Below are 16,062 nucleotides of genomic sequence, written 5' to 3'. Positions count from 1 at the left end.
GGTTTTGGATACGTTTTATCTCACGATGTTGTACGTGCATTTGTTGACACTTTCTCTTCCTTGCCGTTCTTCAAACTGGACGATGTTTACGTTGGCATGCTGGCGAGTAAGAACGGAATAAATATCACCAACAATGTGGGTTTTGAACTATGGCATCCACCCCAATATGTATGTGTTCCAACAAAGGATACTTTAGTCAGGCATGATGTAGGGGAAGAGTGCCAAATGAAAATGTTTAATTTAGCCATTTTCCCTCAGTAGTTCAATTGCGTGGTCAGTACATACGTATATTTAAATGAATTCTTCAGTGAGTAATGTTTTCCTGTTAAATATCCTTTATTCATTTGAGTGCAGCTATTTAGAGCTTTCTTGTTTTGAACGTGCATCGCTCGAAGAGTCAGGATCAGTGCATTGGATATTTACCAATAATCAGGCTGAGTGTCAGAGAAAGCGGTATATCTGTCACTATCAGCATTAGATATCGAGAAACGACTATCGCAGTTTATTATTTTATGGTGAATGTTATTGAGTTTTACTGCTTCCTCATTCTGTAAAGATTTATTGCTACTTTAAATATATTTATTTTTCCTTAAAAATGCACAAAAAGTTATTGTGGAGGAGCTCGTTGTATGAATTAGTAAAGTTTGTCTTACAATGTTTTGACATACTTGGATAGTGTTATATATTGCTATTTATAGCTATTTTCGTTTTCAATGTGCTTTTCTCGAAGAGTCAGAAACAATGAATGTGATGTAAGACTTAGCTCTTATCTACCTGAGAGCAATTAAGACTTTCTATTCCTTGATCCAGATACATACGGGGTTAAGAAGCGAGAGACATAGAACAATTTATTTCAGATATAATGAACTTTTCTATCGGGTTTTCAAGCAATCTTAAAACATTGACTCATACATGTAACCAAAGATTACTCAACGGAACTATTCCGTTTCACTGTAAAATAGAAATTTTCACGCTGCTACAGAGGTCAAATAATCTCTAAGCTTTTTACTTTACTTTTGCCAGTTGGAACAGAGTTCTAATCATTATGCTCTGTAATGCTGACTAAAAACCTAGTTATGATGTAAAAAGATGTTGGTTAGAGTATTTATGTTGTTACATATTGTTAGATTAGAATTCATAAACTCATATCAATTCAATTCAATTTTATGATACTGTTACTATTTACAGCTTAACATCTACTGCTCGCAGATAGCAACAGCAACATAAGGCGAGCAGCAGTTTCACGCATGCTAATAAAAACTTTACAGTAATAAATTAAAGAAAAGAATAAATATACACTCGATAGTTATGCTGATTAATAACCTGGATATAATATAAGATGTTGGTTAGATTATTCCTGTTGTTACTTATTGTCACCTTAGAATTCATAAACCCATATCCTGCATGAGTTTCCAATGATCAATTCAATTTACAAACCTGCTTATGACATTAAAACGTTGAATGGACTCGTGCCTGCACTCCCAAACAGAGAACGTCTAAGTGTCTTCACTTTAAGGAAGAAATGCCTCACTCGTACATGTACATTATGTAATATTAGCATTAGGGCCAACGGCCATGAGGCAGTATAGCGTTGATGCTCTACATCAGTCTAAAACAAAGATTCGATATTGTTATTGTTATTCAAAAAGCAGAGCAGAAGATGCTGCCTTCTTCACAGACAAGTTTAAGACCTTCATAATGCCATGTAGGGGATGAGATATGAACATTAAAAGCACCATTGCCCAATGGAGATCTTTTCTCTTACAAGGAAAGCAAGTCACTCCAGAGAAGTCCATGGTTTTGGGAATGAGTCTTAGATTTAGACCTCCGCTAAAGCATCCGCTTGCGGCCCAGTTTGAAATACAAATCAGAGATAGTCGAATCCAAATGATCACACGATCAAATTCCTTCCCGTCGATAACAAACTTAGGCCGACGCTTCTGTCAACAGATTGAGTGTAAATCGAGACACACAGCCATCTGCACGAGGAACTTTACTATTCCTGGGTCATTTTGAGGGACTGCTATATTTGTCGTGACAGTAGAATAAAGCGCCGACGACAGCTTATGTCAAAGTCCTGTCAGTTTATCGTCATTTTCAAATACAGCAAGATTCCTACGTGGTTATGATCATTAAATTACACCGACTCAAATTTACGTTATAACTCGAGCTTTCGTAGGAAAGCTCGGGTCAAAAAATGCAAGCCGTTCTTCGGCGTATTTGGTCGCCACAAGTGTAGTTTTCGCACCAAAAAGAGAATCGCGACAACCTCAGAGCCATTCCTCGCAAACAGGACAACTTATACAGAATGCCGCCGTGTTTTGTGAAGAAGTCTCCAGAAATAACAATGCCTCATACGCTCGTCTCACATACAAACGCACACACCATTCGTGGTAGGCCCACACTAAAAGATGTCGAGCGATTTCGGAACGGGTTGCTCCACGAATTCTATAGCTTGGAAGCGTTGAAAACTTTGAAAAATTTGAATACCTCAGATGTCGAAAAAATCACGGATCTTGATGAGCAGAACTTGGATGTTGACAGAAACAACAACAAGCAAAGCACCACATTGGATAAAGAGAAGGATATTCAAAGAAACAACTTGAACTGTGAATTTCTCAGCTTAACTCTTGTGTTAAATATCGTGATTGTAATCAATACTTGTAAACAACTTGATATTGCTGGCTTTATCACTGCTATTGTTGTATTATCATTCTATTTACCGATGTCACGCAAATTTCGTTAACCGGCACACCAGGACATATTTTCGTTAAGCGTTACACCAGGATATAGAATGTTGGTTTGCACTGCGCGTGGAGTTGCTTGGTAGAGGACATGTTAAATTCTCTTGATAACTGTGATATACTAGAAAAAGTTATCAATTTGACTAAAGTACATGAACATAATGATGTTCTAGTGTCAATAAAAGTATAGGAATTCAGATCTTGTTATGCAAAGTATGTATATTATAATTGTAGTCGAGTTGTATGTGAATGTCATTGCTACAAACGTGATCGTGAACCAAGCAGAGTACCAGTTAGCATGTTGAAACGTCTCTCTCAGAAAAGCAGAAAATTACAGAGTTATGTATGAAGCCGATTGAGGAAAAACCTACCCAAATGATCGAAAGTTCATCGTCTTATTAAGAATGTTGCAATACGAAGGAGAAGTAGACACAAAACAAGTGTCAGGCTTGTACAAGAAATGAGAAGGAAACCAATTTTTTAGAACAAGAAAAGTCAATTCGGCAATGAGATATGTTAACAAGTCAAATACAGCTAAACATGGAAAGAAATATTTCAAATACTTAAGGTTGTTTTCGTGTAATTTCCCATATAATGAGGACAAGAGTCTATCTCATAGAGGCAATTGTACAAAGTACAAGCTTTGTAATGATGTAGAGGAAAACCCTGGTCCTGTTATGCACCATGTTAACCCCAGTAAAACAATAGTAGCACCATATAGTCAAGGGGATGTTATTGTATTTGGGCAAAATGCAGGACAACAAAGTGTTGCAATGAGTTTGTGTGCTTTAATATACCACAATATGAAAGGAATAAGTAACCCTGGTCACTTGAAACAGATAATGCATATTGGCAATCAACTATACAGCAGTTTGTCAAAACTATCAAGACAATCATTTTCACTGCTAACAGAATTACCAACAATGCTTATAGTATTGCAGGAAAATTACCAGCTAGAATACAGTGCGAGTTACACTGATAATGTCCATGGCGAGACTGCTATTAAGGGATATCAATACTGCATAGGCCTGAAAATAGCTTTTGAGTCACTGATATCAGAACAATACAGATCGCTTATTTTTACAGTTGGTTGTATTGCTGTCAGTATTGTTTACTCTGCTGACAATCGCCATTTTAAAGTGTTAAAAGTATGGTAAGAGTCATCCTGAAGGGACATGCATACTATTAGATAGATCATTTGCAGACAACTTAGTGCAATACTTTCAAAGTTTATGATGTGTATAAACTGAAAGGTTTACATATTACAAAATATGACATGACCGCGAGCAACAGTGTAAAATATGTATTAAATACACCATCAGATCAACAGAATTGTTTCAGAAACCACCACTGCTTTGCAAAAGCTCTTTATTCTATGTTACTCAATCATTTCACCTTGTGGTTACTGGAACTCAAATACTTTAGATGCAATTATTCAAAATGGATCTCGGCTTAACAATACAATGCAAAGTGAACATCATTTAGCATCTATTTATATTCCTAACAGTGTTACATTTTTGGCATGAAAATAAATGAAGATGTTTATAAACTAAGTCACAGAAAATTAACTTAATTAGCTGAAAGCAGGATATCTGTAACGGCCTTGGTTTTAAGGAACAATGGGAAAACAGAATTTTTAATGTGGACTTCAAGTTACTGTGTAGCTTGTATTTATCATACTACAGTAAGATTGCTTTCACTTCTAACATATGAAGATGGTAATTCACATGCAATGAAACACATAAAACACATCAGTGGTGTAAAAAAAACTTGTAGAAGGAATTCTTATTATTCAAAATAAACAGCAATGTCAGACTACAGAGTATGATATACAATTTATTTGCTGTTCTTGTGAAATTAGTGAAAATGAAAGGAAAAATATGGTGAGAAAACACAGAAAATCAAAGTGCTCTGTGAGCAAACTCGTGAATTGACACATGATTTTTTTAGACTATGTTTAATGTTATCTGGTTTAGGGAATTTTGTGGTTGATTGTCATATCTAGAGTACTAGCAGTAGTTCAGTGTTCGCTAATGTAGCAAAGAAACAAAGTAACGTTGGGATAATAAGGCATTACAATTGAAATGATCATGCTAGTACATTTGACAAGGTGGATGATGTCATGTGTTTTAAACGTCTATCATTTTTGTTTCTGGTTCAAAAGAAAAGGTTGGAAGTAAATGTGGGTGAAAAGTGAAATTTACTGTCTTTCGTTGTAAATATTAGAAAATCAAGGCAAAGCGGTCTTAATGAAAACATTAACGATTCCCTCTTTATCAAATGAGACAAACGGGAACGAGTTTTGAGTGATATAACTGAGCCAAGCCTGCCACCGTCATTTTGGATCTCCGCCTGGGTAGATTTAAGTCACGTGCTAGGCAACGTATAATCAATAACAAGATAGAATTTCATTTCAGGCCTATTTATCTATTTTGTGGTGTGTAACTTTCGCATTTTAGTGCGTTGTATGTATGTTGAATCTTCAAATTGTCTTGAAACTGAAAAGAAAATTGTTCTTTAAAAATTCACTGAAAATTGGTATCTAAAATTGTTTGTTTAGGTGTTATTTGATTTTCGTGTTAACTTGTTATTTCGTCAGTCGCCGGCACTTTTGTTGCTTCACACAGGAAAAACACACGCGACGAAACGTAATGATCAATTTTGTCCTCAATCTCACGCCATAACAGAAAAAGCTTTTGAACATCTGTAAATTTCGAGCGCTTCGCAGTAAGTGATATTTTCAATGAATCTGCGGATTGTTTTCAAGTTCAAGGATTGTAAATATCAATTTTATGAAAAACGAAGGTTGTTCTGTTATTTCAGTGTGAATCCTTGCATGCCTGCCAGTCGCTGGCGCCGCTTGTTGAAACTAAAACGAAAAAAAAAACTCTTTTAAGATTATCATTGGCTTCTTTTTCACCCCACCACTATTCTTAGCAACAAAGGTCGCCATTTCGTCTGTTTATTGCTCGCCAAAATCTATAAAATGCACTCAAAAACCTAAAATCTAAAAAAAAGTTTACAGGAATCGACCAATCGAGCGAGCGAATGGCATTCCCCACATCGTATCTATAACTCGCTCTTGCGCATGCGCGCAATTCACGAGTTAAAAACATCTGTATGACAGCAAGAGATTCAAAAGAGGTATTCAACAATGGATCCAACAAAAAAGAAAGAATTATCTCGCAAACGCAGACAAAATTACCGATCTTTAGATGGTATAGAGAAAACAATTATTTCACAAACATAAAGAAACATATTAATCCATGGATGCGACAAAGAAGAAAGAATTATTTCAGAAACGCACAGAAGAATACGAATCAATGGATAAAGAAGCTAAAAGAGATCTATTAAATAAAAGAAAAGAAGAAAATCAAAGACAAAGCCACATCTCTCGAATCATGTATTAAACACTTTAAGAGGAAAATAAGAGAAGGCCCTTATTTCATATGTACTGTCTGTAATCGAATACTTTATAAAAACTCAGTAATGAGGTGCATAAACAACAAGTACCCCTGCCAAACATTTTTCAATGTTCAACAATCATTTGATGGTAAAGAATAAATATGCAAGACATGTCATTCAAAATTCATGCAAGGAGAATTACAGGCTGTATGTATGTTGATGAAACACCCATACAACTGACTTCACTAGAAAAACTAGAACAAGTACCAATTGATTCACAATTTTCGATCCTCTAGAGCTCCTTAGTTTTTGTTTCTGCTTTTTTTTACTGCTATTTTTTTACGTAAAGTTCCTAAAATTGGAACTTTACGTACTTTTTATAGCGACAAAACATGGCTTACAGGCTGAGCAAAGAACAAAACGTGACACATTTAGTTTGCTAGTTTGGTATCTTTTCTCACATGGCTTCATGTTAAACAAACAGATACCGGCTTGTGATCACTGCAGGTTTAAAGATTCCAGAATGCCTACAGAATAAGCGTTATTTCGTATACTGGTATACTGATATGATCAATGTCAATACGACCGCAGAAATCACTATTCACCGGATAAGCACTATCAAAACTGATTGAGTCATCCACTTCAGTGTGGTTTATCCAATGCATAGTGCTATCTGCCCTTCAACAAAACGGGCTTAAAACGGGCTTAATTGACAAAAATTCCTAAGCGTTCGGCGTAAAATCGCCTAAGAAAGCTCAAGGCAACACCTTTAAAGCGTCTCGTTCGTCTAAACAAGAAACCAACGGTAGGACGACCCATTGCTGCCTCTCACTCGTACATTACTTGGCCTATAAGTATTTTTGTTGATGAACTTCTTACGATAAACTTACACATGCCTTCTATGTTTGAAGATTCTACTGAGTTAATCGAATTCGTTGAAAAAACACGGGTTTGAGTTCAGTTCAATTGTTCTCATGTCATCGCGGACCTTGATTCCTTTTCACCCGATGTGGATATAAAGAAAGTTTTTGCAGCCCCTGATCTCCTCCTTCGTAAGGCCCTTGTGCTCGTTATTCCATTACTGGTTCAGGTCGCTAGACTTGTGGCTGAAAATGATTATTCATCTTCGGAATTTGTTTCAGGTATACTTCATCAGAAGTATGGTATGTTTGGTATTGCCATGCATGGGTAAAGGGGGTAACTTTCTAAAGCAACTGTGGTGCTGCGTCGGTGGGAGTGTGTAACAGGGTAATTTAGTCTTATCAAATGTGTTGATAACGTAAATTAGCCATCGTAAAGAGTTAAAAAGCTGACGTTTCGAGCGTTAGTCCGTCTACATTTCCAAGGGTACACCGTCTGTTCGCTGTTACGGTAGCAAAGAGGAAAAGAATTCATCATATCAACTGTTCGATATCCAGGACTGACAATTCTTCGAAAGTAGAATTAGAGTGTAAGAAACCTATTTAGGCACTAGATAAAAAATTACAGTCTCAAACCGCCTAAGAAAATGAGCCACAGTAAATGGTCCAATTCAACTTACAGGACAACAATGAGTTCTTTCTCTACGAAACATCTTTCTCGAAAAGGAAAAAGAGCTAAGAGATTAAAATGATTTTTTCGAAAATATATCAGCGAGCTATGAATAGGAGGTCAGAAGTGTCAAGAAAGAATTAAAACTGGAAAACAATATCAAACAAGAGCGAAGTCTTTTCTGTCAACCTGCATGCTGCCTCATTTTGAATCTTTGACGGCTCAGGGCCTGTGCGACAATCCAAGCGTAACGATGTAAACACAGTCCTTCAAGATCGCAAAGAGGAGACAGTAGTTCAAGTACAAGCGCTTTCGCGTTATCATCCATCCTGAACCACCTAATAACTTCATCCCTTCCTCTGTAGCGGTTAGCACACTCAAGTCAAGTGCAGCAAGTTTCTTAAGAAGTCCTATTCGGGGCCTTCACTTCATACTTTCATACTCGCCTTTGGAAGCCCAATACTTGCAGACTTTTGGCCAGTCTTTTTGTTACCTTCTGGGTTTTTTATTTTTTTTAAGCATTCTCCCTAAAACTCTAAATCAAAACGTTGCGACTTTTTCTTCACCTTTCCGCCATTTTGTTTTGTTGTGCTTTGGCCGACTTCAATCAATTAAATTTCAACATTTTGCACTGTTTCGGATTAATTCAAATGTTCTCGGCCGATGACCATGCTGATATTTTTCCAAGGACAGGTATATTATTTCAAAATTTCAATCTAAGTGTCGCTTTTATTTAACTGTCAACTGCTTAACTGTCGAACAGGGAGCCTTAGGCCTCTTTATCCAGATAAAAGTGAAGAGATTGACAGTTTACCTTTAGGCCTCTACATTCTCCTTTCCAGCACCATAGGAAATGTATTGAGAACAGAATGGAGAATACTTGTACTAATATTAGGTTGTAAAGGGTCAAATGACTTAAAATTTGCTGTCTGTTGTAACGCGAAAATATCAAACAAGAGCGAAGCCTCTCTGTCAATTTGCATGCTTCTTCATTCGTTCTTATGCTATCCTATGCCTCATTTTGAATCCTTAAGCTTGAGGCATGTGCTGCAATCCCAGCGTAACGACGTAAACACAGTCTTTCAGGATCGCAAAGAGGATATAGTTGAAACGCAAGCGCTTACGCGTTATCATCCATCCTGAACCACCTTGATCTTGTCGTCAAAGAGATCAGACCTGCCCCTCTGTAGTGTTCAGCACAAATTTCTTAAGAAGTCCTATTAGGGGCCTTCAGGTCATACCTTCATACTCGCTTTTGGAAGCCGAATACTTTCAGACTTTTAGTCGATTTTTTTTTTTGCTTTGGTTATTTTTGGGTGTTTTTGTTTAAAGCATTTTCCTTCAAACTCTGAATCAAACGTTGCGACTTTCTCTTCACCTTTCCGCCGTTTTGTTTCGTTGTGCTTTCGCCGACTTCAATCAATTAAATTTCAACATTTTGCACTGTTCGGGATTAATTTATGTCATCTCGGCCAATGAGCATCCTAATATATTTGCAAGGAGAGGCATATTTTGTTAAAATGTCAATCTAGGTGTCGCTTTTATTTAACTGTCGACTACTTAACCGTCAAACAGGGAGCCTTAGACCTCTTTGTTCAGATGAAAGTGAAGAGATTAACGGTTTAACCTTCAGGCTTCTACATTCTCCTTTTCAGCACCTTAGGAAATGTATGGAGAACAGTATGAAGAAAACACATACTAATATTAGGTTTTAAAGGGTTAGATGGCGTAAACTTTACTGTCTGTTCCTACGTAACGCCAGCAAGCCGCCGCACATGTCGACTTTATGGGCATTGGCAATTTTCTCGGGTTTGCCGGTAAACGATGATCAGAATACATGGAAAAAGAGTTTTGGCGGTTTTAGCCTTTTTGATGGCAATTTATGTATTTTTCCAACTAGGACCTATACGGAGTACCCGTTCCTCCTTCTCTGACATTGTTCGTGAACAACTAGATGTCGAAAACTACGTGCGGCAGACGACATTACCAGAACTGAAAGTGAATCACACGACAACTCTTACTTCGCAAATCAATTACAAATCATTTCTTATAACCAGGAGATCTTGTATGCAACATTACGATCTTCTTATCATTATCTCATCCGCTCCAAGTAATTTTGGAAGAAGGAATAACATTCGTAAGACATGGGCATTCGAAAGATTCGCAAAACCAAGATGGACGTCCGTTTTTCTGGTCGCTCAAACACGGGATGAAACAGTTTCAAACGTGTTGCTTGACGAAGATGAAGCTCTTAAGGACCTTGTACGAGCTAGCTATTATGACCACTACTGGAATCAAACCCGAAAGATACAAATGGGCTTCGAATGGGCAGTAACGTATTGCAATTTCTCGTTTCTTTTGAAATTGGATGACGACGTTTTCGTGCACGTTCCAAGAGTTCTCTCCTTCTTAAGCGCACCCACCACGCCGAAGAAGATGTTTTACGCTGGTAATCACTACACAAATCCTGTTCCTTTAAGGGAAGGTAAGTGGAAGGTAACTTACGAGGAATATAACGAGACAAGATATCCAGACTTTTGCCCCGGTTTTGGATATATTTTGTCTCACGATGTTGTACGTGCATTTGTCGACACTTTCTCTTCCTTGCCGTTCTTTAGACTGGACGATGTTTATGTTGGCATGCTGGCGAGTAAGAACGGAATAAATATTACAAACAATGTGGGTTTTGAACTACTGCATCCACCCCAGTATGTATGTGTTCCAACAAATGATACTTTAGTCAGGCATGATGTAGGAGAGGAGTGCCAAATGAAAATGTTTAACTTAGCCATTTTCCCTTAGTAGTTCAATGGCGTGGTTAGTACATACGTATATTTAGATGTATTCTTGAGTGAGTGATGTTTCCCTGTTAAATATCCGTTGTTCGTTTGAGCTTTCTTGTTTTGAACGTGCATTGCTCGAAGAACCAGGACATTGGATAATTACCAGTAATCAAGCTGAGTGTCAAAGAAAGTTGTATATCTGCCACTATCAGCAGTAGATATCGAGAAACGACTATCGCAGTTTATTATTTTATGGGGAATGTTATAGAATATCATTTATTTTTCCTTAAAAGTGCACAAAAGTGACATGTTGAGAGGCTTGTTGGATGACTTAATAAAGTTTGTATTACCATGTTTTGAATGTGCTCAGAATCAGTGAATGTGATGTAAGATTTAGCTCTTACCGACCTGAGAGCAATCAAGACTTTATATCCTTTGATCCAGAGACATACAGGGTTAAGAAGCAAGAGACATGGAAACATTTATTTCAGAAATGTAGTTGATATGATGAACTTTTCTATCGGGTTTTTAACCAATCTTAAAACATTGACTCATACATGTAACCGTTTATCAGCGATTTATTATAAACTATCGTAAACTGAAGTAAAAATGCGGCGAGATTCTATCAATTTAGCGGCTGGACAGTGTTTAACAAAAGGTCTAAACTTACACAAGGCAAACTAAGTATTGCGAGTCGATGACACTGATAACGAAATTTATTTTTTTCTTAGAGGGTACTGTCACGAGCCTGCAATCTGATTGGATTTTTGTGCAGTCTGTTTTTCTTATCTCCGCTGATTATCTCACTCTGATTAAATTATAAGTTAATCACAAACCCATCTCGCTCTAAAGAGAATTATAATAAAGTTCGGATACAACGCGTGCTGTCATTGGTTGAAAGAGCATGCTCTATGAGAGTATGGAGGATAGAGCTGAGCTAAAGCTGTCACGCCATCTGCCAAATTTTACTGTTTGACCTTTTCCGGGACTTCTCTCTGGCTTTTTTTCGTTAACTGAAAGTGAAATTTCAGAACAAGTGAGCCGACAAGTAGCAACAGAAGAACCAGACAAAGGTTTTTAAGCGCCGTAATTTACTTTATTATAACGTGAGTAGAAACGAAAATCCTCAAGGAGAAAACGAAATGGACAGTCCGAGTTTTAGAGGTTTTCACACTTAGTTAGATGGTAAACTTATGTACGGTAATAAAAATAAAACACAGCTAGCACTCGTATAGTAAGTAAAGTTTCGTGATCAAAAACAAAACAGAACAAAACAGGAATTATGAAAAATATAACCAAACTAGCATAACTGTTAAAATTCATACTAATCATGCCGGTGTTAGAGCGACTGCGATCACGCTGAGGTCCACTGCGGTTAGCTCATCATGGCGATCTTCGGTCATCGCAATGAAGAAAGCCTCAGGTACTACATCAGCCGCTCTTCGAGTTAAAAATAAAAGCTTGCTCTGATATCCTTTCCCATGCGTTGAGTGCAAGGCCACATCAGTCACTGCAGCCGAGTGTCACGGCGCTGTCATCCCGAGCGATCTTTATGTTCCGGTGAATTCGACTGTTGTTCATTCATAAAACACTCGCCTTGAACTGTTTGTTTTCTACTTGTCATGTAAAAAACTTGTGTGTTTTTATGAGCCACAATTCGGCCGAGTTTCAATGTACATTTCACTTTCAGATTCTGTATTAGAGACTAATAGACTTCAGACAGACAACTACTGCAGACTGTGAACTTTCATGGTTTTTCACTTTGATGGTTTGACATTTTTGACAGCTTTTGTCTTGTACAACCAATGAGATTATTCGAACCATTCTGACAGGGATTCTGATTGGCTTATTGTAGCGTGCTTTGTGAGGGTATAGAGCATGCTTACGACACTGTCGTTCAGTTTGGAAATAAAGTTTGTTTTATAAATTGAAAGTAGTGCTTGGGATTTTGCTTGGTAAATTTAGCGGATTCTTTATTATACAACAAAGAGAGAAGTCTTGACTCTGCTCTGTTCTGTTTTAAAGCACTTAGGAAGCGGCTAGAGCACTCAAGAAGTGGGGAGTGTTGAGCCGGAGTCATTTAATGATCGCAACCACACAGGAATCTTGCTATTTTTTAAAAAGACGATAAACTGACAGAGCTTTTACATAAGCTATCGTTGGCGCTTTATTCTACTGTCACGACAAACATACCAGTCCCTCAAAATGACCCAGGAATAGTAAAGTTCATCGTGCAGATGGCTGTGTCTCGATTTACACCCAATCTGTTGACAGAAGCGCCGGCCTAAGCTTGTTATCGACGGGAAGGAATTTAATCGTGTGAGCATTTGGATTCGACTGTCTCTGATTTGTATATTAAACTGGGCCGCAGGCGGATGCCTTAGCGGAGGTCTAAATCTAAGACCATTTCCAAAACCATGGACTGACGCTTACGGAGAGAAACACGACGGTTGTCTATTTTTCAGGGCCGAAACCTTTGCATTTGGCGTTTTTAGCCAAAGCTCGAGGTCTTTCTTGACCCGTAGGTTATTTAGACGGAATAGTGTCGGTGACGTAGAACTACCTCGCTTCTGGAATGCCTTTTTTTTCCTGCTGTTTAGGCTCTTTAAATCGGTTCTGTGGCAAGAGTACTGAGTGTTTTCTGCCGGCATAACCTCTGTTGTCGCTGTTTAGACCGACTTGGCCTGTCTGTACTTCAAGAAGAGCAAGAGAAAGACACTCTTCTTTCACGATTGCAGATCTAATGGATTTTGTGTGCTGAGAATTTACTGACAGATGATTTTAGGGATCGACTGTTTAGATGGAATGAAGGCTTCCGTCTGTTCCATATTTACTCACTGCTTGTTTTCCTTTCGTTTAATTTCCGCTTGTACTGCTTTGGAAGCTCGATGAAGGCGCAATCCGAGAATATTTTTTCTGAAAACGTGCTCGCTGCCTCAATAAGACTATCCACCTTCTCAGCATTGACTTGCTTTCCTTGTAAAAGAAGAGATTTGCATTGGGCAATAGTGCCTTCAATGTTCATATCTCATCCCCTACTTAACAAATAGAGAAGCCTTGGCTGTGCTCTGTTCTGTTATAAAGCACGCAGGAAGCGGCTAGAGCACGAAAGAAGTGTAGGGAGAAACACGAGACGTAGTCGAGTGTTTCTCCCCACTTCTTGAGTGCTCTGGCCACTTCCTAAGTGCTTTATAACAGAACAGAGCACAGCCAAGGCTTCTCTATTTGTTTTATAATAAAGAATCCATTAAATTCCCCGAGCATTACTTTCAATTTTCCAAACAAACTTTATTTCCAAAGCGAACAACAGTGTCGTCAGCATGCTCTATACTCTCATAAAGCACGCTACAATAAGCCAATCAGAATCCCTGTTAGAATGGTTCAAATAATCTGATTGGCTGTACAAGACTAAAGCTGTCAAAAGTGTCAAACCATCAAAGTTAAAAAACCATCAAAGTTCACCTTCTGCGATAGTTTACAAACTAAAATAGTTCGGTAAGTCGAATTTAACACTTTTGCCTGAATTTTTTAAGGCTCTAATACAGAATCTTGAGGTGAAATGTTCAGTGAACTTCAGCCGAATTATGGCTCATAAAAACACGCGAGTTTTTTCATATGACAAGGTAGAAAGCAAACTGTTCAGGGCGAGTGTTTTTTGAATGAACGACAGCCGAATTCACCGGGACATGAAGATCGCTCGGGATGACAGCGTCGCAAAACTCGGCTGCAATGACAGATGTGACTTTCCACTCAACGCATCGGAAAGGATATCAGAGCAAACTCTTATTTTTTCACTCGAAGGGCGGCCGATGTAGTTTCTGAGGCTTGCTGTGATGACCGGAGATCACCATGATGAGCGAGCCGCGATGGACTTCAGCATGATCATATTCGCTCAGACACCGTCATGATTAGAATGAATTTTAACAGTTATGCCAGTTTGGTTATATTTTTCATCATTTCTGTTTTGTTCTGTTTTGTTTTCGAACACTGAACTTTATATACTATATGAGTGTTAGCTGTGTTTGATTTTTATTTCCGTACGTAAGCTTGCAATCTAACTGAGCGTGAATCAATCTTTAAAACCTCGAATGTCTATTTTGTTTTTCCCGTGAGGATTTTCGTATCTGCTCACGTTTTAAGAGGCTGTCTCTCTTATTTCCACCCGGTCAATTTTGCGTCAAAAATAATTTTTCCTGAAACTCTGTTAACAGAAAGACTTTACCTAGGAAATACCTAAATTAGATTTGGTTTGATTCGAAATAATTTTCTGACTGCATTACGGGCCATAATTATTTCCCAGTCCGTAGGGACCGTCGCAACGTCTCGAAAATTGAAAAATAGGCATATTTTGTAACGTTGTAAAATATTTGATTCGCATAGTTAAGCCACAGAATTTATATCAGATTGCTTAAAAACCTTTCTAGTTTGCCAAGAAAGTTAGAATTTGCCCTCTCAACAAATTTGAAAAGGCGAATTTTAGCATATTCTGACCACTAGAAATCGCCATCGGCCAATGGCCGTAAATAACCTTGATTTAGACGCTAAGTTTTGGAATTTGGGACCTGGTTGACGATTCTATCCTACACAGCCGTTAAGTTTAGACCTTTATAGGCAAAAATATGCAAAAAACCCCTGTACGTTTTCGATTTTTCAAAAGTTATGACCGTTTGAATCAGCACATGTACGAGCATTCGCGATTTTTTCGCCTACACCAAAATCGAACCACTGGAGCAGATTTCGTCATAAATACAGCTTACCCGCTTTGCAGCCCGGCTTCATGGCTCACTTCAGAATTTTTCTAATAACCAAATTGGTGAAATCCATGATAACTTCAACAAATAGCTAGGTATTGCCTTCGAAAAGTAGGCGGCATCCATCGTGATTCGTGGTATCAAAACAAATGCCGGAATTGGCCACATTTCGCGGTGAATCACCCATTAAACATCGCTGCAGAGCTGAATTTTTTCCAAAATCAGAATATAAACTCTCCATGTCTGGAAGCTGAGGGAGAAATGAAGGTTTTAGGCTTCTGAAGTGAAGAAATAATCGCTTAAATTTAGATCCAGTTCGATGTTATACTGTTCTCACAAAGGTCCGCACAAAAGAGAAGACCGCTGATAGCTTGTGCCGTACGTTGTGCCATATGGTTTTGTTTTGTATCCCAAAGTAATATTTGGGCAGAAAAATTTTGGATGAAAAGAATAAATGCTTTTACCTGGAGTTTGATATCATATAATTAATAAATCAATTTCAAATATCCTGAGCTTGCTTCTCTCGGTTCCGCGTCGATTGTGTCCACAGAACAGCAACCTGTCAATAGCCGGAGAAATCGGCTACCAACGTGTTAAAAACTTGACACATGCTTCGTATGAACAGATGTTATAAGTGTTGCTTTTGGTAAATTTTCAATCGATTTCATCAAAACATTTCACTGACTACTAGATATTATAATATATTACACTATAACAACGCCGTCAGAACTTGATATCGGAAGTAAAGGTAGTTTGTATCTGTAGAGCATATTCTACACTTTCAGCCACCGTATAAGACATTGTTTACATAAGTCTACTGAGAAACACACTGACAATCACTAATCACGT

General features: G+C 38.0%; 2 protein-coding genes and 1 pseudogene across 2 annotated transcripts in view; 2 read left to right on the top strand and 1 right to left on the bottom strand.

The window, feature by feature from the left end:
• The window catches only part of LOC113666444 (beta-1,3-galactosyltransferase 5), a 2,452-nt gene extending 1,137 nt beyond the window's left edge, over positions 1 to 1,315 (top strand). Inside the window, exon 1 of the mRNA XM_027182235.2 lies at positions 1 to 1,315. This exon is cut by the window's left edge and continues 1,137 nt beyond it. Within this exon, the coding sequence (XP_027038036.2) occupies positions 1 to 261 (261 nt within the window). The 3' untranslated portion in view covers positions 262 to 1,315.
• Positions 1 to 16,062, bottom strand: part of LOC149049202 (beta-1,3-galactosyltransferase 1-like) — a 74,785-nt pseudogene that overhangs the window by 3,413 nt on the left and 55,310 nt on the right.
• On the top strand, positions 8,946 to 10,812 carry LOC149049215 (lactosylceramide 1,3-N-acetyl-beta-D-glucosaminyltransferase-like). Its single transcript, XM_089201829.1, has one exon. The coding sequence runs from the start codon at positions 9,504 to 9,506 to the stop codon at positions 10,479 to 10,481; it is 978 nt and encodes a 325-aa protein (XP_089057955.1). The 5' UTR covers positions 8,946 to 9,503; the 3' UTR covers positions 10,482 to 10,812.

This window comes from Pocillopora damicornis, chromosome 3, assembly GCF_964200805.1.
Source record: "Pocillopora damicornis chromosome 3, jaPocDami1.2, whole genome shotgun sequence".
Lineage (NCBI taxonomy): Eukaryota > Metazoa > Cnidaria > Anthozoa > Scleractinia > Pocilloporidae > Pocillopora > Pocillopora damicornis.
Note: the sequence above shows the minus strand (reverse complement) of the source record. Positions and strands in the feature narration are given on the sequence as shown.